The sequence below is a fragment of the Anser anser genome (genome assembly GCF_964211835.1).
Source record: "Anser anser genome assembly, chromosome: 20".
NCBI lineage: Eukaryota > Metazoa > Chordata > Aves > Anseriformes > Anatidae > Anser > Anser anser.
The window spans coordinates 4,005,779-4,027,019 of NC_139741.1; the positions used below are offsets into that span (position 1 = coordinate 4,005,779).

General features: G+C 57.4%; 2 protein-coding genes and 2 long non-coding RNA genes across 8 annotated transcripts; 2 read left to right on the top strand and 2 right to left on the bottom strand.

The window, feature by feature from the left end:
• The first annotated feature begins 1,574 nt into the window (after window positions 1-1,574).
• Window positions 1,575-14,561, top strand: LOC310884504 (multidrug and toxin extrusion protein 2-like). 2 transcript variants are annotated; one of them, XM_083806364.1, is made up of 17 exons: window positions 1,580-4,671; window positions 6,327-6,443; window positions 6,938-7,006; window positions 7,405-7,553; window positions 7,981-8,023; window positions 8,756-8,800; window positions 9,210-9,307; window positions 9,556-9,653; window positions 9,986-10,099; window positions 10,334-10,401; window positions 10,847-10,955; window positions 11,346-11,421; window positions 11,752-11,821; window positions 12,469-12,601; window positions 12,968-13,062; window positions 13,299-13,380; window positions 13,710-14,561. In XM_083806364.1, the coding sequence occupies exons 1-17, from the start codon at window positions 4,396-4,398 to the stop codon at window positions 13,961-13,963; spliced, it is 1,896 nt and encodes a 631-aa protein (XP_083662490.1). In that variant the 5' UTR covers window positions 1,580-4,395; the 3' UTR covers window positions 13,964-14,561. The 2 variants fall into 2 exon arrangements, with proteins under 2 accessions (XP_083662491.1, XP_083662490.1); XM_083806365.1 differs by lacking the exon at window positions 10,847-10,955 and having other exon boundaries at window positions 1,575-4,671; window positions 7,405-7,560.
• On the bottom strand, window positions 10,101-11,729 carry LOC310884521. Its single transcript, XR_014574250.1, has 3 exons — window positions 11,615-11,729; window positions 10,822-10,969; window positions 10,101-10,239 (listed from the first exon to the last, which is right to left on the bottom strand). It is a non-coding gene; the product is annotated as an uncharacterized lncRNA (long non-coding RNA).
• Window positions 11,771-17,576, bottom strand: LOC310884520. The gene is made up of 4 exons (XR_014574249.1): window positions 17,440-17,576; window positions 16,197-16,419; window positions 14,905-15,015; window positions 11,771-11,907 (listed from the first exon to the last, which is right to left on the bottom strand). It is a non-coding gene; the product is annotated as an uncharacterized lncRNA (long non-coding RNA).
• LOC310884499 (multidrug and toxin extrusion protein 1-like) lies at window positions 14,911-21,166 on the top strand. Of its 4 annotated transcripts, none has more exons than XM_083806347.1 (17): window positions 14,911-15,528; window positions 15,846-16,025; window positions 16,222-16,323; window positions 16,535-16,603; window positions 16,795-16,943; window positions 17,043-17,085; window positions 17,179-17,223; window positions 17,570-17,667; window positions 17,842-17,939; window positions 18,440-18,553; window positions 18,668-18,735; window positions 18,967-19,075; window positions 19,203-19,278; window positions 19,357-19,426; window positions 19,685-20,213; window positions 20,357-20,504; window positions 20,623-21,166. In XM_083806347.1, exons 1-17 carry the CDS (start codon window positions 15,448-15,450, stop codon window positions 20,882-20,884), a joined length of 2,241 nt encoding a protein of 746 aa, XP_083662473.1. In that variant the 5' UTR covers window positions 14,911-15,447; the 3' UTR covers window positions 20,885-21,166. The 4 variants fall into 4 exon arrangements, with proteins under 4 accessions (XP_083662473.1, XP_083662472.1, XP_083662475.1 ...); XM_083806349.1 differs by having other exon boundaries at window positions 14,912-16,025; window positions 19,685-19,817; window positions 20,119-20,213; XM_083806346.1 differs by having other exon boundaries at window positions 14,911-16,025.
• The last annotated feature ends 75 nt before the right edge of the window (window positions 21,167-21,241 follow it).

The following is a 21,241-nucleotide window of genomic DNA, read 5'->3' on the forward strand; positions in this document are numbered from 1 at the left end:
TGTATCTTTCTCTAAAGTATTTGGCAAATATTTTGCCAAACTATTTGGCAAATATTTCTGCTGGCCTTGTGGTTGGTTTCCCCACAATCGGTGTTTATTGGGGTCTTTGCCACAAGAAAGGAAACACCGAACAAGTGGTCCGAAGGAGGGCGAAACCGATGAGTCCCAAAGTGTCAAACGAACAAGAGAAACCCCGGAAAAAAGAAAAAAAAAAAAAAAGGATTTCATCCCCGGCTCCCTCCTGCTCATCTCTGCTCTGCGTGGAAGCGAGGAAAGCTCGGCGTGTTGGAGGTTCCCGAGCCTCAAGTGACACCTACCGGCGGCGGGGCTCGGGCTCCTGCGGCCCCGGCGGGCGAGGGGCAGCCGGTGCCCGGTCCCCGGTGTCCCGGTGGGGCAGGAGGGACGCGGGTTGGGCTGCGGGAGGCGCAAGCCGAGCTCAGCTCACGCTTCCTGTCTCAATCGGAGAAGCCCTTCACGCTTTATGGCCTCTGCCCAAAGTCGGTGATGCGAGGGCGTGGTGGTAGCTGCTCATCAGCCCGAGAAAATTAAGCCCATGGCATTAAAAAAAAAAAGAACGGTGCGCTCAGGGTGTTTCCTTTAGCAGCAGTAGCCTGATTAACCTAAAAGCATAGGTTAAAGAAGCCACCAAAGAAAACTCCTGTCCACCAGCAGCCTGGTTATCGTGGGAAGGGCTCCAGCGGGGTTCCCAGCACGCGGGTGGCAGCAGCACGCGGCGCTGGGTGCACGGCGGTGCCAAGGCAGGAGGACTCGCGGGTGCCAGCGGGACTCTGGATTTCTCATTGCTTTTGTGAAACAGGCAACTGCCTTTTGGAGAAATGCCATCCATTGTGAACAGCAGCTTCCAGCCTCTCTGTAACCCTTCTGACAGAGGCATGTCTGCACCGGCGATATGGGACAACAGGGTGAGCAGTTCTTTTTATGTGACCCCCCCCAGAAATACAACCTGCCCGATACCCTCTTGAACGTGAGAAGGCTGACTGCATTAGAGATCAGGTGAGCATCCTGAGCTGCAACAGGCTGTTCCTGCCATCCCCCCTTCTTTTCTACTCCTTCAATCCTCTTTCTTATTGATATTTCTCTCCTCTGAGATCAGAGGACGCAGCTACAGGGCACAGCCCTGATCACGTGCTCCCGAGGTATGGCACTTAAAAACTGATTTCATTGCAAAAAGCTCCTTAGTTTTTAATTTAGCTGTATTCTGAACTCCAGATGACACAGGGAGGAGTGGATTTTCCATGGTATCTTGTTGTGGTTTAACCCGGCTGGCAGCTAAACACCACACAGCCGTTCGCTCACCCTCCCCCCTCCCTCTCTGGGATGGGGGAGAGAAACGGGAAAGTGAAGCCTGTGAGTTGAGATAAAGACAGTTTATTAAGACAGGAAAATAATAATAACAATAATAATAATAATAGTGATAATGGTAATAGTATTAACAATAATAATGTGTAAGAAAACAAGTGATGCACAATGCAATTGCTCACCACCCGCTGACCGATGCCCAGCCTATCCCCGAGCAGCCGGCCCCCCCACCCCGGCCAGCCACCCCTATATATTGTTCAGCATGACGTCAGATGGTATGGAATACCCCTTTGGCCAGTTTGGGTCAGCTGTCCTGGGTCTGTCCCCTCCCAGCTCCTGCTGCACCCCCAGCCTGCTCGCTGGCAGGACAGAGCAAGAAGCCGAAAAGTCCTTGGCCTGGTGTAAACACTGCTCTGCAACAATTAAAACATCAGCATGTTATCAGCGCTCTTCTCATCCTAATCCAAAACATAGCACCCTACCAGCTACTATGAGCTACTTAACTCTGTCCTAACTGGAACCAGGACATATCTGGACATTAGCCAGTAGCCAAGTCTTTTAAAAGAAAGGGGGGCTCTTCAAACAGTTGAGCATTTGACACAAATCCATTGTGTTCTGACATTTTTCTTATTTGGTAGCTCTTAATCTTAATGGTTCCAGACACGGTACGTTTGTGAGGTTTATTTTAGTAACGTGATGTTGGCTGTATTTCAAAATATGGACATATGTATCTAGAGAAACCCCTGGGTAGCCATCCTGCTGGAAATCTGCAGAGAAAGGGCCTGATTCTGCTCTCCTGACGATGTTTGCAATTGCAACCCTTCTCCCTTCAGCTGCATTCTTCTGGATTTACATCAGCATTGCTGGGAACGCCACGGGGGCCCAGCTGTTGAAACCAGCTCCAACAGGGCAGGCCAGCTGCGTGCTCCAGACGGTTCGTAGCCAGTCACACATTAACTCCTTTAAACAGGTCTGTGCTGAGGTACCGGGCTTCCTCAGCACAGCTTCACGTTCTCTGGAGGTCTGCACTGAGCGAGTTCGACGATGTTACACCCCGAAGGAATTTGACCCTTCAAATTCTTCCAGCCGGTGTTGCAAGAGAGTTAACATCCGGATTGCTGGGGGCAGCTGGGGTCAAGGCTAGCCCTACCTTTGACCCTGCCCATCTGCATGGGGCTCTGGCAGAAGGGCCCTGCTGAACCTTGCGGGGTAGCTGGCAATGTCCTTGTGCCCGTGATGGAAAGGGAAGGAGCAAATGTGCCAGCACGAGGCTCAGCTTGCACAGCCCCTCGTCCTCTCCTGCCGGCAGTGGGACAGCACGGTCCCAACCCGGAGATGTCCCTGACCCTGCTCATCACACCCAGTCTGCTTCCCAGCAAGATCAGGATCCACACGTGACCATGAAAACAGAGCAACTCTTCTGAAAATAAATATTTTATTTCAAACAGCAGCAGAAAAACACAAGAAGTGTGTGTGTGTGCGTGTCCATCCGTCCGTCCATCACAGACCCTCTCTACGTGTTTGGCTCTGCAGGGACTAGCCCAGGACCTGGCTCCTGGGGCTGGAAGGTATCATTTCCCCCCCCTAAGCCTGAAACAAAAGAGTTTTATTCCTCTCATGGTCCTTTTCCCCAGGTTTCTGCCTGGTTCTCTCCCTCCTCCTTGCCAGCCCTGGGTCTTGATCTCAGCAGGGTCACCAGCAAACTTCAAAGTGACTCACACTTGCACTGTTTGTTGAGGCCTGAATGGCACCATTTGAGCCTTATCTGCCCTTCCTGCCTACCGGCACCGCAGGAACCCTCTCGCCATCAGGCAGCCGACTTCCAACTGCCAGGCAGGACGCACCTTGTTCACTGCCAACAAATTCTATTTCTTCATAGCTGCCAAAGAAAGTGCTGCCTCGCAGGCAGCACAGACTCCCGCACGAGCACCGAGTGATGTGAACACTGCCTAAGGAAGAGGAAACTGTCCCAAGAATTAAAATAAACTTGGGAACTTTACCCTGAACTTTACATTGTTCTCTCCTCATCTGTGAAAAGGTTTTGTTGATCGGTGAATTGAAAACCTCTGCAGCGAAACATGCGTTTCTTGACGAAACGAATTCAGGTGAATTTTGCAAGGTGCCTTTTCCCCCTCGAGTACCACCAAAATCAGAAGGAACTGGAGGACCAGATCACAGCAGGATCAGGCACTCTGTTGTCCTGCAGTGCCCGGATTTTAATGTGGCATATCAAATCCCCGAGCCTGTGACTCACCACCGCTACAACCCAGCTTTCCATGATGTCGTGTTATAGCTGAAGCAGCAAGGGGGTAAAGGGGCACATTAACAAGGTTTTACATTTCTGGTTGGTGGCATCACAGCTGTAGGGCACTGAGGCAGCATTTAAGCAGCTCTAAAACACGCCTCACTTTCCACTGTAAAATTCCACACACTGGAAACAGATTTTGTTACAGCTACTTGGTTACGAGCACCTGTGCGGAGGTAAAAATCTCACTCACCTAACGGCCCAGATCCCACCCAAAGCAGGGCCCCTTTTCTCACCAGGTGCCGGGCAAACACAGCCACGGGCACCCCAGCCCAGACACGGTCCCACCTTCGAATATTTACTCCCCTGCAGCACTGCTGAAGCGTTTCAGCGCCTGTCTGGTGGACGGGAAATCCCTGTTTTGGGGGGTGATTCCCCAGGTGCCCCTACAGGTGAGGTGTCCGTGGGATGGACGGAGCAGCCTAGGGCCAGCTGCCCTTATCTCGCTGCCGATGGCAGGACGAACATCCCTGGAGGATGCGCTGAGAAATCCCTGCCTTTGGTGAGCAAACCTTGCTGAGGGGCTCTCGGCAGACCCACATCCCTCTGTGTATGTGTGACCTTGGGACATTTTTATAGGGTCCCAGCCCTACCCCCGAGCTGAGGGATGCAGCCCACGCGTGTCCCCATCCCACAGACGCTGCTTAACAAACCCACACGGAGAGGGCTCCTCGGCCTCCCCAAACCCCACACTGGGCTGCGGCCAGCACCTCTGCCTATGTGGAACGGCCCCCTCAGGCTCAGCCCGGCGGGGCCCCGACCCCAAGCCCATGCAGGGCGGCGGGGCCCCAGCCCCCGCCGTGCCGAGCCGAGCCGTGCCGGCCCGCACCGCCCACAGCCGGCACCCCCACGGCCCCGCGGGCGGGGAGGCGGCCCGGGCCGTGCCCATAAGGCGGGCGGGCGGCACCGGGGGAGGGAGATCGGCGGCTCGGCCCATGGCGGCGGCGGGCGGTCTGGCGGCGCGGTGCCTGCGGGGAGCCCGGCGCCTCCTCCCCGCGGGCGTCCGGCGGGAGAGCCGGGAGCTGGCCCGGCTGGCGGGGCCGGTGGTGAGAGCCGGGGGGCCTGAGGGGATGGAGGGGGCCGCCGAGAGAAACCGGGCCCGGGCGGGAGGGCGGGTAACGGCGGCGGCGCTGAGGGGGAGCGGGGCGCTGAGGGGGAGCGGGGCGCTGAGGGGGCGCTGAGGGGGAGCGGGGCGCTGAGGGGGAGCGGGGCGCTGAGGGGGAGCGGGGCGCTGAGGGGGCGCTGAGGGGGCGCTGAGGGGGAGCGGGGCGCTGAGGGGGAGCGGGGCGCTGCCCGCCCTCAGCCTGCCCCGTGCGCCCCGCGGGGGGAGGCAGGCTCCGAAGCCTCCGTTTTCACCTCCCCTCGCTCATCCTCACCGGGGCTGGCTCGGCTCCGTGCTCCTCTGCACCCGGTGGGCCGGGATTCGAGCATTAAACCGCCACCGTTTAGCCCTTCGCTGGCGCACGGGTGCTTGCTTGCTGTCACAGGGCTTCCTCATCCTGCTCGCCTCGTGGAGCCAGTGCTGGCTCTGGCAGCCCCTTCCCATCATCTCCCAGCCTGGGTCTGGCAGCATGGCCCTCAGCAGGGTCCTCGTCCAAGAGCAGGAACAGACCCCGGCGAAGCTTTGTAACTGAAGCCTTCTGCTCTACGTGGTAGCTAAGGAGCAGCTTCAGGACATCGCTGAGATGCCCTCGTTGACATCTCGCACCGACTTGGTGCAAAAGGACAGCAGAGGAAGTAACGACTGGTTTCTGTTCCTGTAGCAGAACGCATCAGCCCTAGTCCCGTGCCCCCAGCGCTTCTACCTTTGGCACAGTGCGCTGCTCTGTGGGCGTCGATAACCTCAAAACCAAACCTACAGCTGTCTTCTAGGTGTAGGTCTTCTTAGTTCACACTCATTTCGTGTCAAACCCTGTGCTGGAGCAATCTGTACAGACCCCTCCTGCGGGGATTACTCACAGCTTAGACATGTCGGGGCCTGAGAGGATGCTGCCTCCATAGGCAGCAGCGGGAGGTCGGGGCAGGAGAAGGTTTTGTTAGGTTCTTCCTGGGACCCCACAGGAGCTGGTTCTCCAGCGGTCTGGGCTTGCCGACTGCTGGGAGGAAAGGAGCAAGAGCAGCGCCATGGTCGCCAGCCATGCCCGCCTGTCAGTGGGTCTCTAGCTCTTCCCATCCAGCCCTAGCTGTGCCACAGCTCTGTGCCTCGCATGCTGGAGCGGGGCTGTCCTCTTGCCAAGGGAAAATGAGGTCTCGAGCACAGTCTCTGCAACAGCATCGCCAAGTCTTGCTGTAGCCCCCGGCAAGGAACAAGCAGGCTGGACTTAGCATCTCTGCAGGAGGAGAGGACAGTGTGGTTTGTGGAGCTGAGCTTTTCCCAGATGCATGGAAGCACTGGGATTTTTTTATTTTCTCTCTACTTGGTTTTCATGATGGAAAAGAGGCTTTCTACGGGAGCCGTTACACCCCAGCTAAACAAAGACATCTGGCAGATTGACTGCAACACCAAAATACCACTGGAGGCAGCAGCCGGTGTTGAAAGACAAAGCCACTGGGAGCCTGTGGGAGGCATACAGCTGTTGGTCCAGACCTGACCAGTCATGGTCCAAACCCGACTGATTGGTCATGGTCCAGCTGCAGGGGAGGGGTGGTGCTCATCAGGTCTGAATGGGTGCTCACCTCACTGTTCCTCTTCCCACCCTAGTTTGTAGCCCAGCTGCTGGGGTTCCTGATCAACGTGGTCAGCTCCATATTCTGCGGCCATCTGGGAAAAGCCAAGCTGGATGCCGTGACGCTGGATGCCGTGACGCTGGCTGTGTCTGTATGTATTACTCTGCTTCTCCTCTGACTTAAAGCATGTAAATTGAGACATCAAAAAGAAGTCTTGTAGGAATGTTTATCTGATGACCCTGTGTATCAGCACGGCCTGATGCAATGCAAACATTGCATCCACCAAATTGTTCCTTCCTTTGCCCTGAACAGAGGCAGGAGATGGGAGCTGAGCAGTAATGACTGTGCTGGTGCAAGGCCAACAGCTGGTCAGGGAGCTGGAGCTGCCAGACTTAGGTGTGTGTGTGCTGAGGAGCAGCACTGTTTGTAGTCCTTTAGATATTCACCCCGTGGTAGAGATTCCTTTTCACATCAGAACAGGGAAGAGACTATTTAGGTAACATGAATGTGTTATTCTGAGAAACAGAGAGAGACTGGAAACTTCCCAAAACCCATAGCTGAACTGTCTCCCCACCCAGCTGGGAGGGACACAGTGCTTAGGGACAGGTCTTCCCTTGCAACCCAAGTCATTTGTGTCTCCTCCAGGTCATCAATGTGACAGGCATCTCCATCGGTTCTGGTTTGGCCTCAGCATGTGACACGCTGATGTCCCAGGTAAGTTGCAGCTCCCTCTTGTACCTGGTGGGGTTGGGTTGGCAATGTCTCACCTCCTACACAGCGTGGTCTGGGTACAAAGGGTGGGAGGATGGCAGCTTCCGGCCAGCCTGGGGCTACACGCACTGCCTGGAGCCTGCTCCCTCTGCATGGGGCAGGAGGGGTACAGGAAAGGGATGGAGCTGAGATGGGCTCCCTGAAGAACCCTGGGTCATGCTTGGGTAGCAAAGGGAGGTGCAATCCATCTGAGAAACAGCTAAACCCAACCAGCCTGGTGCTAGCCACTCCTGGGAGCAGGGGGAAAATGTATTTAATCAGTCTATTGCTCCAGTCTTGAGCACTTGCCCAGATCCTTTGGCTCTTCATAACTCTCACCTTGGGCCTCTGTCCTCACGCAGACGTATGGTGGCAAGAACCTGAAGCAGGTGGGCACCATCTTGCAGCGAGGGATCCTCATCCTGCTGCTGTTCTGCTTCCCTTGCTGGGCACTCTTCATCAACACAGAGCGGCTCCTCCTGCTCATCCAGCAGGACCCTGAGGTCTCCAGGTCAGGGGTGAGATTGAATCCGATCCCTCTTTGGTCAGCAGCGTGTCAGGTCTCAGCCCTCCAAGCCCCGAAGCCCCTGGGTCAGAACAGGGTGACTTCTGGGACCTTGCTTGCTAGCAGAGCCAACAGAAACCCCCATTAACAGGTGAAAGAGTCCCTCAACCTTCCCTGGGCCAGTATGCCTGGGATTTGAGGCCTCTGTGTCCTCTGCAGCTGGAGGACTGCAGTGAGGGCCCATCAGCTCTCCGCTTGCTAGCAGAGGCAATGGCTGTTGTATCTCCTCCAGCCCTCCTGGGCTGGGCATTTGGCTGTGGCTGGGTTGCTGGGTAGTCTTGAAGTCAAGGCTCCGTGGAGCTCAAATGCAGTGCTGCTTGGTTTGGCTCTTGCTTTCCTGTATCATTAACTGAGTAAACATCTCTCTTTCCAGGTTAACTCAGGTCTATGTGATGATCTTTATTCCAGCTCTTCCTGTAAGTTGCTGCTAAAGCTATTAGAAGCTCTGTATCCCTTGGTAACATGGGGAAAGGAGGAGGGGTCCTTGCACTGCGGGTCACAGGGCAGCACGATTTCAGGTTTTACGATGTGTACCTTGATCTTAAGCCTTAATGGACGTGCACCGGCCAGTAGCTGCTGGACCAGCAAACATGCAGCCTTTCATCTTAGTGTGCAGAGGCTTTTACTACAGGCCACGTCTCTGCCCAACGAGTAACGAGCTCTGGACATTGGAACCAGGGGCTGCAGGGCTCACTCAGCTCTGTGATAAAGGCTGCAGCTCGCTGTTAGCACATGCAGCCACTGGGCTCTTGGCCACTTACTCCCTCTCCCTGGAGAGGCTCCTCTAAGTTGGAGCAGTACCTCTGGAGAGTAAGTGCCTGTAGGTTAATGCTTTCTGCCAAGGTTTCCAGACTCTGCTCTCCCATGCTGATGAGGAAGCATGGGAGATCTCCCATTTGGAGGCTGATCTCTGTGCCTAGCAGGAACGGGACCGGTGCCTGTTGTTACTCTTGGCCTGTGGTGCATCCGGTACCAGCAGACACCAGACTTAACACAGAGCACAGGGTGTCAGGCATCGTGCTGGGCTGTGGCACCCTGACACGGCCGTGTGGGAGCCCTGGGAAGGACCTAGCTGCAGGTGTTAAATTGTAGCTGGCTGCTGAACCATGGTATGGCAGTGCTGATGAAATGAATCCTGACTTTTACAGGCGGCGTTTCTGTACCAGCTGCAGACAAGATATTTACTAAGTCAGGTATTGTGTAACTAACTGGTCTCTGGGCCATGGGTTAAAAGTATTCCTAGCAATATGGTTAAAGTTGAGGATCTAAATTCTTCCCGTCGTGGTGAGAGCTGGGCTGAGGAATGTGTGATCCACAGCCTCCAGCTGGCCCTGCGGGACACGGAGAGCTCATGGGAACCGCCTTTGGGTTGCTCCATTCCCCCAGTGCTGCCCCCCAGCTCTGCACCAGCTCTTGAGCCCTGCATGCTGCCTTCTGTGTGTCTAACACAATCCAGCCTTACCTGAAGTGAGAGCCACCTTCTTGGCTTTCTCCTTGGACACTGCTGGAGGTCTCCCTAGTATTCCATGGGTGGCGGCTGCAGGTTTTGGGGCTTGGACAGTGCTGGGGAAGCAAACTCCAAAGTCTCTCCTTGGCTTCCAGGCGATCATTTTACCTCAGGTGGTGACAGGAATTGCAGCCAACATCCTCAATGTGGCCATGAACGCCTTCTTCCTATATGCACTGAAGCTGGGCATGGCGTAAGTGTGAGCAGAGGCGGTGACAGCCCCTCTAGGGGTGCAGGGGTTTGCTCAGGGCTGTAGGGGTTTTTCTTTGGGTGCCCAGTTCTGCAGTGTTCTGCCCAAAGTCAGCCAACTTGGACAGATAAGGCAGGGGTGTGACTTGCTCCGTATCTGCAGTGAGACTTATATGGGTGCCAAGAGGTCCCCTGCTGGAGCTGAGGAGTAGCTGAGGGCGGTGTTTGTAATCTGCCTGTTTCTCTCCCCAGGGGCTCGGCCTGGGCCAACACTGTTTCTCAGTACACCCAGGCCATTCTCCTCTTCCTGTATGTGCGGTGGAAGAAGATCCATGTGGAGACCTGGGGAGGTACTGTCTGTGGGTTAGGCCTTCAAAATACCAGCGTCTGGCCCTGGGGATTTGGCACAGTCACCAGCACCTGAGGTGTAGGTCCGACAAAGGCATTACCACCCCCTTACTGTGAGGCGAGGCTGTAGACGTGATCCTAAGGCCTTGCTGGGGAACCAGGTTCATTCTTGATCACCTACCTACCTCAGGGATGCACTGCAGTACAGCAAGACTAAGCTGATGTGCTGGGAGCTGTGGCTGGGATGCTGTCCTGCAGTGTCCAGAAAAGTGTGTGGCTCCCTTTTGGGGGATGAGAGAGAGCGCACTCACCCTGCTTCACTCCTACCTCGCAGGTTGGACCAGGGACTGCCTCCTGGACTGGGGCTCCTTCATCCAGCTGGCTCTGCCCAGCATGCTCATGATGTGCATCGAGTGGTGGACCTTCGAGATCGGGAGCTTCCTGGCAGGTGAGTCCCAGTCCTCTTCCTCTGGTGCAGCAGGGCATCCTCCAGCCGTGCCTGCCCTAGTGGCCACCTCTTGTGTGTCCCTGAGCATCTCCTGCCAGCAGCGTCCTCGTCTCCAGGGCTGATTCTGTAAGATGCTGCATCTGTGAGATGGGAACCATGTAGTCACTGCCTCCTTGTCAGCAAAGGAGGAGTTCTAACTCTGACCTAATGAAGGAAGTGCTGAATCTTTTCCAGGACGGCTCAGTGTGGTGGAGCTGGGTGCGCAGTCGGTCATCTACGAGCTCTCCTCTGCAGCTTACATGGTAAGGGCTGGGTGCATTAAACTGGGATCAGCTTGGGAGGATGCCCCAGACAATGGTGCTGCAGACCAAGGCTGGGGAGGGAAGCAGGAGTCAGTACCAGGCAGGTGATAACTCTCAAGCTTACTGTGTAGCTGCACACCCAGGGCTGTGCTGGAGATGAAAAATCCCTTTACTGCATCTGCCGGTCCTTGCTCAGAGAATATCCAAACTGCTCATACTGACGTCATTGTGTTCCTGTGTGCATGACTGTTTTACCAAAGTGGGTGGGTGGGGGTTCGTTGCAATTCCAGCCTGCTCTGGTGCTTCCCAAAAGATTCTGCACATTGGGCAGGGAGTAGTGTGGGGGTGGGTGTTAGCAAATTGCCCCAGATTCCCTACTGGAGAAGAAGAAAACTGATGCAGGCTTCAATTGCCACTCACCTCCTCTCTGTCTCCTGATACTCAGGTGCCTCTGGGCTTCAGCGTGGCTGCGAGTGTCAGAGTGGGCAATGCCTTGGGATCAGGGGACATAATGCAAGCCAAGACCTCCTGCATCACTGCCCTGCTGTGCGCAGGTCAGCCTAAGCCCCTGCAGAGGGGAATAAAAGCCAGATGTCAGCATTGGGTTCAGTTCACCTCTCACAGGGCTGGGGGCACCCCACCAGCAACCCCAACCCACTTGTTTGGGCCCTCTGGGCAGGGTGAGACCCTGGCTCTTCTGCTCTGTTAAGAACCTGGTGCAAAGGCTCCAATAAAAAATACAACTTAGCATTCTGTCTTCCACCTCTAGAAGGTGGATGGAGCATCTGGGCAGAAAGTGGAGAAAACAGACTTGTCTTCTACTGCAGTAACAGCTGGAGGTCAGCCAAGCCCAGTTCCCATCACATGAAGCCCCCGAGGTCTGGGTCTGGCCAGGAGCATGCTGCCTTTGAGGCAAGCTGGTTGACTATTTCTTTTTCTTGCAGAAGTTCTTGCTGTGGTGGTTGCAACATTACTGGGAACCCTAAAGGACGTGGTGGGCTACATCTTTACCAATGACAAGTGAGTTAACAGCTTTCTTCTGAGTATTGATAACTTTCTGGAGAATGCGATCTGCCCCAGAAGCAGCTCAAAGGGTCCGGAGGGATAGAGTTCATAAATGTCCATCTAGCAAATGTGTTCCCCAAAGGTTCCTCCCCACCACCAGGTGTCAGTGGGCAGCGTGGATGCTGCTGAGGGTGGGACAATACCACACCCAAGCTGCGTGCGCTCACTACAAGTCTGGTGGGCCAGGAGCAGGCATCGCAGCTGTCCAGGAGATGTGTCAGAACCAGGGAGCCTTGGGACCAGGCGTGCTGCTTTCCCTGATCAGTGCATACATCTTCTCCACAGGAAGATCGTTGCCTTGGTGTCCAAAGTGATGATCATCTTTGCTCCTTTCCACTTGTTTGATGCAGCAGCAGTGAGTATTCCAGCACATGGAGCGATCCCTCTCTGCAGACTGGGGTGCAATGGATAGCACAAGGCTGACTTAAGCTCTTTCTTGATCTGTTAAAATGATACAGAGAAGCACACTGAAAAACTGTCACAGCAGCTACTTGCATTACCTGTAGCACCTCAGTGTCCCCTGTGCTTGGAGATGCCTACTGGCACTGCTGCAGAACAGCCCAGTTCTTCCTCTTTTCCTCTTGTCAAGCTCTTTACTAGCTTTTCAGAGCAAAACAAGCAAACTTCTGACATCTCTGAAGATCCAGCTCTCACAGCACAGCGGCAGTGCTCGTAGAACTTGTTAGATAGCAGTGTCAGTCTGCTTTCTTCTGTCATGTCCCTGGGAGGGAGATGTAGGCAGTGTGGACAGCACGTTGAAGTCTGCTGCTCACCCCTCGGTGCCTGCAGACGGCTCCGTGCTCTCTGCCTGGCTCAGCAGCCAGGAGGAGAGGAAACTTGCACCATGCTGTCTGTGACCTGGTTTTGGTCCCTCTGGGCTCTGGGGGACGGTTCTCTGGGCTCCCCTGTTTGCAGGGCTGTGCCAATACCCCAGCTGCCCTGTGGTGGTACCAGCCATGACACGTGCTGCCCGTGTGTTCACCCTCTGCCTGCTTTCCTTAGGCGACCTGTGGCGGTGTGCTGAGAGGCACAGGGAAGCAGAAGCTGGGTGCCATCGCCAATGCTGTCGGCTATTATGCCATCGGGCTGCCCATCGGCATCTCACTGATGTTTGTGGCTAAGATGGGGGTGTTAGGTAGGTGCATCCTGCGTTTGGCATCGGGAGTCTGGCTGGGTAGGAGCTGCGGGGCCAAACCCTGCACCTTGAGCAAAGGTTCAGCCCTGGGACTTGAGATCCTACCTCGGGTCGGTGGGGGCAAAGTACACACTGACGTGTTTTGCTGAGGCAGGCTCTGCATTGCTTCCAGCAAATGGGAAATCTGAGCTTGCTCCCAGCACAGGACCTACCCAGGCGTTGCTCCTTCTCACTGCCTCTCAGGGCAGCTCTGTTTCTCTTGGGGATGATGATCTCACCCCACTGAAGTCCTAGGGCCTTTTAGCAGTGATTGGCAAAAGCTGGGTTTCCTCAAGCCCTTGCTAAAATACCTCTCCCTTCTTACAGGTCTGTGGGTGGGGATGATCATTTGCATCTCCTTGCAATCCCTGTCCTTCTCAGCTTTTGTCATCCGCATGGATTGGAAGAAAGCTGCAGAAGAGGTGAGACTGGTGCTTTCCTGCAGCAACTCTTCAAAGGTGTTAGGCTGGCTCCTGCCCCAGTATGGTATGTCTGGGGGGGAGCAAAGCGACACAGGATTTGGCCCTCTGCTGTAGCACAGGAGTAGTTTGGTGCTGAGCATGGTTTCTTTGAGAGGGTGGAGGAAGGAGGCTCGGGTTTGCTTGGCTGGGCAGCACATCTCTGCTCTGAGAACAACAACTCTTCAACGTGTTTTTAGGCTCAGATCCGAGCTGGACTGAAAAAACAGCTAGAAGATGTGAACTCCAACGGCACGGCTGCTAACAAAACATCTGCTGTGGGTATGTAACCAGGCCTGACAACAGGGAGGGAGCCCCAATTCTCCAGCCATCCCTTCCTCTCCTTCAGGATCATGCCAGTGGTATCTCTCCTGTCAGCCCTTATGGCTGGAGAGACCACAGTGTCTGGTGCCAGTCCCCGTTACCCTTGTCACCACCCTGGCTGCTGCAGGGAAGAGCCAGAGCACACCTGTCCCTGTTACTGCTGCGTGTCCCAGCCTCCGTGAGCCTTTGGGGAGGACCCTCAGGACTGTCACTGGTGCTCCCAGCTTCAGACTGGGAGCTCCTGACTGCACCTTGGCTTCCCTGCCACACTCACCTCTCTCGCACAGATTACATCTCTGTGGACACAGACACCGTAGACACCATGGTACTGCCTGACACCATGGTACTGCCTGACACCATGGTGGGAGGCGAGAGGCACCCCGACCACGAGCTCATCACACAAGAGGAACCTGCAGCCATCCCTCCTCCTCCTTCTGTGGCGTGGAGGGCCCTGATCATCCGCCGGGTGCTGGCTGCTGCTGCTGCCCTCGCTGTGCTGCTGGCGGGCGTGCTGGTCCGGCTCCTGACTACTAACAGCTAGAGGCAGCACCAGTGTGCCACTGGGAAACGGGCTGCGTGTGCAGGAGGGCAGGTGCTAATGTCCCAGGGGGACGGTACAGGAGGGGATTCCCCCTCAGCACCTGGTTAGAGACACTTGGCTCCATTGCTGGTTAACTGAAAATGTCTTATGGTATGTCCGCAGTTCTTATAGGAGGTGAGCGTGCAGTACCTGGGCTGGACGTGCGTAAGAGCTGGTCGCTTCTCCAGCACTGCCTGGGGGATGTCACTTGGGGGAGGCTGGAGCCTGCCTTGGGGCTGGCCAGGGATGGGGACAGGGACCTTGTGCTGCTGTCCTGCTTCCTCCTGGGAGCATTCGTCCACAGCATTTGCTAATGGCAGAGGCTTGCGCTGCCTGCACAGCACCGTCCCTCACACACCACCCTGCGCCTCGGTGCGTCAGAGCCCACTCTCTGCTGCAGCAGTGCTGTGCAGGGCCAATTGTGTTGGAAAAGGGCTGATGACTCTGCCAGGTCTCTGACCCTGTTCTACCTGGTGTGTGACAGGCACAGGGCCTAAATCAGCTCTTCTTGGCACTTCTGTGATGTGGGCTTTTGATACAATAAAGTTTTCTGAATAAACCTTGGGCTGTTAATGTGGTATGAACACGACCTGGGTGGGTCACTGGCACATCCAAGCTCTTGGCACGGAGACACGTGTCGAGGTGGTGCTGAATGACCAGTTTTCGTGAGAATAGCCTTAAAAGCAGCCTCAAACTCCTGGTCCAGGGGCTTGAAGCTGGCTTTGGCTGTAGCCACAGCCAGGGCCTCGCACACCTTGCTCACTCTATGTTGCTGCTGAGCCACACGGGTTGGGTGGTGTGGTACCCTGCTGCGGTACTGCCAAGGGAATGCCTTGGGTCCTTGTGCACTGCCCACGCCCCTGACATTTACACCAAGCCCTGTCCCACGTTCCTGCTCTTACCTGGAGCTGTGTGGAGCAGCGATGCCGTGGGTTCTGCAGCACAGCCAGTACTCAGAGATGGGTACCACATCCAGTGGCGGGTGGCGTCACCCCTCAGGCTGCGCTGGGTGCCTGTGGATGAAGAGAAGAGGTCATGCAGGAGTTCAGAGCAGGTGGTAAACACGGTCTTGCAGTGCCCAGGTGTTGGAGGATGCAGAAGGCATGCTCGCAGTCCTGGTAGTTCTGGCAGCACAGCCCCGGAGAGCAGGACAGTCCCTTGCTCTGCCACATGGGCACAGAGCCCCCAGCTTCTCTGCGCCGGAGAGGGTCTGCACCCATGGTGACAGCTTCTGAGCCCCCCCGGCTCCCTGCGCCAGGCCGAGGCAGGATGCTATATTTGGCCTGGCGGAGTGGTGACGGTGAAATCTGACGCTGCCGTGCTGTGCGAGGCCGACAGCTGGAGCCAATGGGGCCGGCTTGTCTTGGCCACCTCCACTGGGATGAGAGGGGCCCAGCAACTGCCGGTGAAGCACTTGGAGTCAGGAGCTGACAGCAGACGGACCCATGAACCCTTCGTCTCCGCTGGAAGAGGATGACGACCGTCTCGCTCGTGGGCCGGCAGAGCCACAGCAGAGCAGGAGCAGGGTATGAGCGCTCACGGGGGTGATTTGGGAAGTCTCAGCCCCTACACCAGCTTGGGGCAGGCTGTGAGCACCTTGCACTGCACGCCCGGGCTTCTCCGCGCTGCCCGCGGTGGGACGCAGGATCCGCGCTGCTCCCAGCCCCGTGCCCTGCCCTGCCCCTGCCCGCGCTCCCCATCACTGCTGGCCGCAGGGCACACGCAGCCAGCTCGCCTGGCTGAAGTTCACGCCCCGGGTTACACATTGCTCGCCCTGGAGGAGCCGTGGCACGCGGCAGCGTTAACAGAGCGCAGAGGAAGGGGTCGTTTCACTCCCTGGCAGAGCGGCAGCATGAAGCGGGCGAGCCTCCCGGAGGAGAACGGCTTCAGCGAGCCGATGGCCACCGGGCAGCACGCGCTCCCGGCCGGTGGCTGCGGGAAGAAACGCCGCTGGCTTCAGCGCCTGGTACCGGACAACTTCTGGGAGGACACGAAGAAGCTGCTGGTACTGGCAGGGCCGCTGGTAAGGACCCCCGGGGCTGCACCGACCACAGCCGACACAGCGAGGAGCAGGGACCTCGGCCAGCAGAGCCTTGAACAGCTCCTGGATGAGAAGGACCCCGAGGGCTGCTAAACACGCTGCCCTCCTGTCCCCTAGCCCCGAGGTGTTCCCCGCAGAGCTACCCCTGCTCACCTCCGCCTCTTCTCTCCGCACTCAGATCCTGATCCAGCTGATGATTTTCCTGATACACCTCGTCAGCTCCATATTCTGCGGCCACCTGGGCAAGGTCGAGCTGGCCTCCGTCACGCTGGCCATTGCGGTAAGAACGCTGCGGGGCTGCCCCGGTGCTGGGTACCAGCCCCGACCCGCTGATGCTGGGGTGGGATACGGGGACGGAGCTGGGGCTGCCTGTGACCTGCAGGGACAGAGGAGATCTCAGATTTCTCTCTTTCCTTTTAGCTGCTCTCCCTCTCTCCCTACTTGAAAGCCTTAAATACTCCCCTGCTGTCATTTCTTATTCCCTTTTCCAGGTTATAAATGTTACTGCCATCTCTGTAGGATACGGTTTGTCTTCAGCGTGTGACACCTTGATATCACAGGTGGGTAACACTGCCACTTACCCTAAAGACACAGGGGTTTCTGGCATCACCTGATGCTGCCCAGGCACTGCAGAGCCCCAGCAGCCACCCCGTAACAGGGAGTGCTGAGCTCCCAAAGAAATTCCCAGTCCTTCCCAGGCAGTGCCCAGCGTGCTCAGGACCAGCACTCACTGCCATCCTCTCACCCGCAGACCTACGGCAGCAAGAACCTGCTGCGCGTGGGGGTGATCCTACAACGTGCCACCCTCATCCTCCTGCTCTGCTGCTTCCCCTGCTGTGCCATCCTCATCAATATCGAGCAGCTCCTGCTCCTCCTCCACCAGGACCCTGAGGTCTCCAGGTCAGGTGGCCTCCAGGGGACCCTGCTTTGTCCCTCCCCAGCATGACGGGGGGATGGTGGCCACGGTCCCTCACTGACCGTGGCTCTCGTGTCCCCCAGGTTAACCCAGCTCTATGTCATGGCATTTGTCCCCGCTCTCCCGGTAAGTCCTGGGTGCTGGCCACGCATTTTCCACTTCTGCAGCCCAGCCTGCACTCAGAGCCAGCCCTGGCTCATGCACCCCTTTGCTTTCCAGGCGGTTTTTCTGTACAACCTGGAGACGAGGTACCTGCAGAACCAGGTGGGTCCCACAGCCCAGAGCCCATGGAGGATCCTCCCAGCTCAGGGATCCCTCAACCACACATGGATTTTCATCCATGCCACTCTCCACGGCAAGGCAGCATTTGTCCAAGGCACCACGGAGCAGCTCTGCCCTGGACATCACCCCATCACACAGACAACTGCATCCCTCTGCCTGATGAGCTTCCCTTCCCACGTCCCCATGTTGGGATTTTACCTTCAAAGTGCTCATTTTCCGAGCTGGCGACAACATCAGAAGTTCCCTCTCTGGCTGTGAAAGCTGCGGGGACTGGGGTTGGCGAGGGCCTCCCCGCAGCTGCTGCAGCCCCGTCCCCTCCTGTTTGCAGATGATCATGTGGCCCCTGGTGCTGAGCGGGATCGTCGGTAACATCGTCAACGTGATCGCCAACTGCGTCTTCCTCTACGTGTTCCACCTGGGAATCGCGTGAGTAGTGCCCCTGGGGGTAAAAACAACACAAAAAAAAGTGATTTTGTGGGGAAATCAGCACCACAAGCCATAGCTCCTGCTCATGGGGCATGGTGGGACCCTGGGTTCCAGCACCCTGCTCCTGGGGAGGTGTGAGTGTGATGCCAACGACCGTTCTCGTTTCCTTTCCAGGGGCTCTGCCTGGGCCAACACTGTTGCTCAGTATTCTCAAACCATTTTCTTGTTCCTGTATATTGTAGGCAAGAAGCTCCACGTGAAGACGTGGGGAGGTAAGGCATCGCTGACCAGTTCCTGCTTTACACACGTTCCTAAATCTTCCAGCAATTCTTCTGAGTGACTGATGTTAGTCCCGGAGGGGAAACATTAACCCCAGCACAGGAACGCAGCGCCGCTTCGGTGGCAGCTCATCATGTGAGCGCTGGCCGAGTGCCGCGCAGTAAACATTAATTCTGGAGGAAGGAAACCTCCTGCCGAGGCGTTGAGGGTTCAGCCCCAAAGCCGGATGAGCACAGACATAGGCACGAAGTTGTCCTCAGGTGCTCTGCTCGGGGAGGGCTGAGCTGGGCGTCGCACTGCTCCGCTCCACCAGCGGCGCTCCTGAGTGCGTGCTCTGTGGCCGGAGGTGCCATGAAGCCCACGGGTGTCGTGCTGGGGATCTGCAAACAGGTCCCGGTGCGAGTGGCACGTCCAGCTGCCTTGGGTACCCTCAGGGGTGACGCTTTGTCACTCTGGTCTCCATCGGGTGACGTGTCTCCTCTCCGCTCCGCAGGCTGGTCCAGCGAGTGCCTGCTGGAATGGGACAGCTTCACCTCCCTGGCCATCCCCAGCATGCTCATGATGTGCATCGAGTGGTGGACCTACGAAATTGGGAGCTTCTTGATAGGTCAGCGGGGAGGAGGGGGGTTGCCAGGGTGTGATGGGGCACCACAGGCAGCGTGGGGGCCGAGATGGCATTTTGGGGGTGCCTCAACCCGGCGCTGAGCCCTTCTGCCCCCAGGGCTGCTGAGCGTCGTGGAGCTCTCGGCACAGTCCATCATCTATGAGGTGTCTGTCGTCGCCTTCATGGTAAGGGCTGGGGGTTTTTAGTTCAGACTGGGCTCCCTAAGGGGAGTCCCAGCATGGATACACAGCCAAAATCAACTCCAGCCAATTCCGGTCTCCACATCTCCCCCCTCTCCTTGCTCCTGCCTCCCCCTCCCACGGAGATATCCTAAATTAAACCCCGCTCTCCTTCCCCCCTTGCTGCTGCTGTCGCTGCACTGGCCCCATTACCTGGCCAAAACCCTGTGGTTGCAGATCCCGCTGGGGCTCGGCACGGCTGCCAGCGTGCAGGTGGGGAACGCACTGGGCGCTGGCGACGTCGAGACATCCAAGAGGTCCTCCTCCACCAGCCTGCTCTGCACAGGTCAGGGCTGCGCCGCGGCCGGCACAGCGGGAGCAGGTGGTGGTGCCATCCCCTGATCTTTGCCTCCACCTGCTCCGGGCTCCCCGTCGCTGTCAGGATGCTCTCAGCTCTTGGCTCTGTTTTCCAGGGTTATTTTGCGTAGCCATGGGGGCCATTTTAGCCGCCACAAAGGACGTGCTGGGATATATCTTTACCAGCGACAAGTGAGTGTCCCCAGCTCCTGGCCCTGGCGCACGGATGTTTGTTCCTAAAAGCGACCGCTGGCTCTTCTCTGTCCCCAGGGAGATCGTTGACTTGGTGGCCTGGGTCATGCCTGTCTACGTCGTCTTCCATTTGTTCGAAGCCATGTGTGTAAGTCCCCGGGGACACTGCTACTGTCACTAGGGGACCTCGGTGTTGAAAATCGACTACCTGGGAGTACCCATTAGAAAACACCAAGCTCATGTAAAGATGCCATCCCTCAGGATGGGGCAGAGACACGGAAATAGCCATCAGAGGCATGGGAAGCCTTGTCCTCAGGGTCTGTTCAGCACCCTGGGGCAGCAGCACAGCCCCGAATTCGGCCCCAGGTGCACCACATGGCCCCAGCCTCCCTCCCTCTCCCCACAGGGTGCCTGCAGTGGGGTGCTCAGAGGCATAGGCAAGCAGAAATTCGGCGCCATCCTCAACGCCGTGAGCTACTACGGCATAGGCCTGCCCCTGGCAGTCGTGCTGCTCTTCGTGGCCAGGATCGGTGTCATAGGTACCAACCCCAGGGGTGGGAAGCTCTCCACCCCCAAAATCTTCTCCCCTCAGATGGACGCAGCTCCCCCTGCACCGCCACTGGCTTGCCATGACCCCTGCCTGGCTCTGCAGGGCTGCTGGGGACTGGGCACACTGGGGCGGACTGGGATGGTCCCTGCAACTGCTGGGAGCTCTAAATCACACTGGGGAAAAGCATTTCTGCTGGGCAGCCCCATCCCAATGTCCCTGCTGACCTCAGTGATATCCCCGTTGGGTTTGTCTGGCGGTGGTGCCCCGCTGACGCCGGCGTGCCCTCGCAGGGCTGTGGCTCAGCATGCTCGTCTGTGTCGCCATGCTCTGCACCTGCTTCATCGTCTACATCTCCCGCATGGACTGGAGGAAGGCGGCCGAGGAGGTAACCGCACACCGCGGCAGCATGCCCACCCTGCCGGATGGTCCCCGGCAGCCTCACTGTGATCATGGTGGGCTGGGATGTCAAAACCCAGGGTTCTGCATCCGGGACCACGGCCACTTCCCTGCGCTCGGCTCTTCCCCCAGGCTCAGCACCGCGCAGGAGTGACCCCGTTGCCACCAGAGGAGCTGCACCCGGGCCCCGAACCCCCCTGCAAAGCACTGCCCTCTGGTACAGGACCGGCCCCACCACCCCACGCTCACCTCCCAGCCGCTGCAGTGCGGGGCTGCGTAGGTACGGCTGAGGGCTGGGGCTGTCCGCGTGCCTGCGGTGCTCGTACAGCACTGTCGGACCTCAGGCAAAACTCTTGAGCCCCAAAGCCTTTGCTGACCCCGTCCCCTTGTCGTTGCAGCGGGGGTGGAAGCGCAGAACGGCGTGGTGCTCACGGGCATCACCAGGCTGGAGGGAGCCACCTTCCAGCCAGAGCCCCAGGGAGAGCCACCGGGCAGCGCCATGTCCACCAAGGAGCTGATCGTCCGGCGTGGGCTGGCAGTGGCTGCAGCCGTCACCGTGCTTGCGCTCGGCATCGTAATAAAGCTCATGACCAGCAAACACTGACTCGCACCTGGGACTCCAGGGACTTTCCTCTGGGGACGGAGGCCCCTCCTGACTGACGGATGCACAAGGCACAGACCAGCCAGCAAAAGAATCCAGCACCCGCATGTCCCATCAGGGCAGATGCGTTCAGCCTTTGGCAGCATCTCCTCAGATCCTGCTTGGGACCGGGCCCTACAGCTGCTCCAACACCCAAAACGCTGCTCTGGGCTGCCCGACACACACCGAGCATGTGGGTAGCCCCTTCCCTGCCCACACTGCCAACTGCTGCCTGCCGACCAGAGCTGCACAGCCCGGCTCACGCTGCTGCTCCAACAAACGCCAAATAAAGAATAAACCCAGCCGGGCTCAGGCTGGCTCCTTTGGGTCCTGTGCCTGGCACTTGCTGCCCTGCCCCTCATAGTCCCAGGCCCCAC

What these genes read in the sequence shown, in the direction of transcription:
- LOC310884504 (XM_083806364.1), top strand. Translation starts at nt 4,396, where the DNA reads ATGCAGGGCGGCGGGGCCCCAGCCCCCGCCGTGCCGAGCCGAGCCGTG. An exon ending in TCTTTATTCCAGCTCTTCCT is followed by an intron (nt 8,024 to 8,755) that starts GTAAGTTGCTGC and finishes TGACTTTTACAG; the next exon opens with GCGGCGTTTCTGTACCAGCT. An exon ending in ACTTGTTTGATGCAGCAGCA is followed by an intron (nt 11,822 to 12,468) that starts GTGAGTATTCCA and finishes TGCTTTCCTTAG; the next exon opens with GCGACCTGTGGCGGTGTGCT.
- LOC310884499 (XM_083806346.1), top strand. Translation starts at nt 15,531, where the DNA reads ATGAGCGCTCACGGGGGTGATTTGGGAAGTCTCAGCCCCTACACCAGC. An exon ending in GTGACACCTTGATATCACAG is followed by an intron (nt 16,604 to 16,794) that starts GTGGGTAACACT and finishes TCTCACCCGCAG; the next exon opens with ACCTACGGCAGCAAGAACCT. An exon ending in TGTCTGTCGTCGCCTTCATG is followed by an intron (nt 18,736 to 18,966) that starts GTAAGGGCTGGG and finishes CTGTGGTTGCAG; the next exon opens with ATCCCGCTGGGGCTCGGCAC.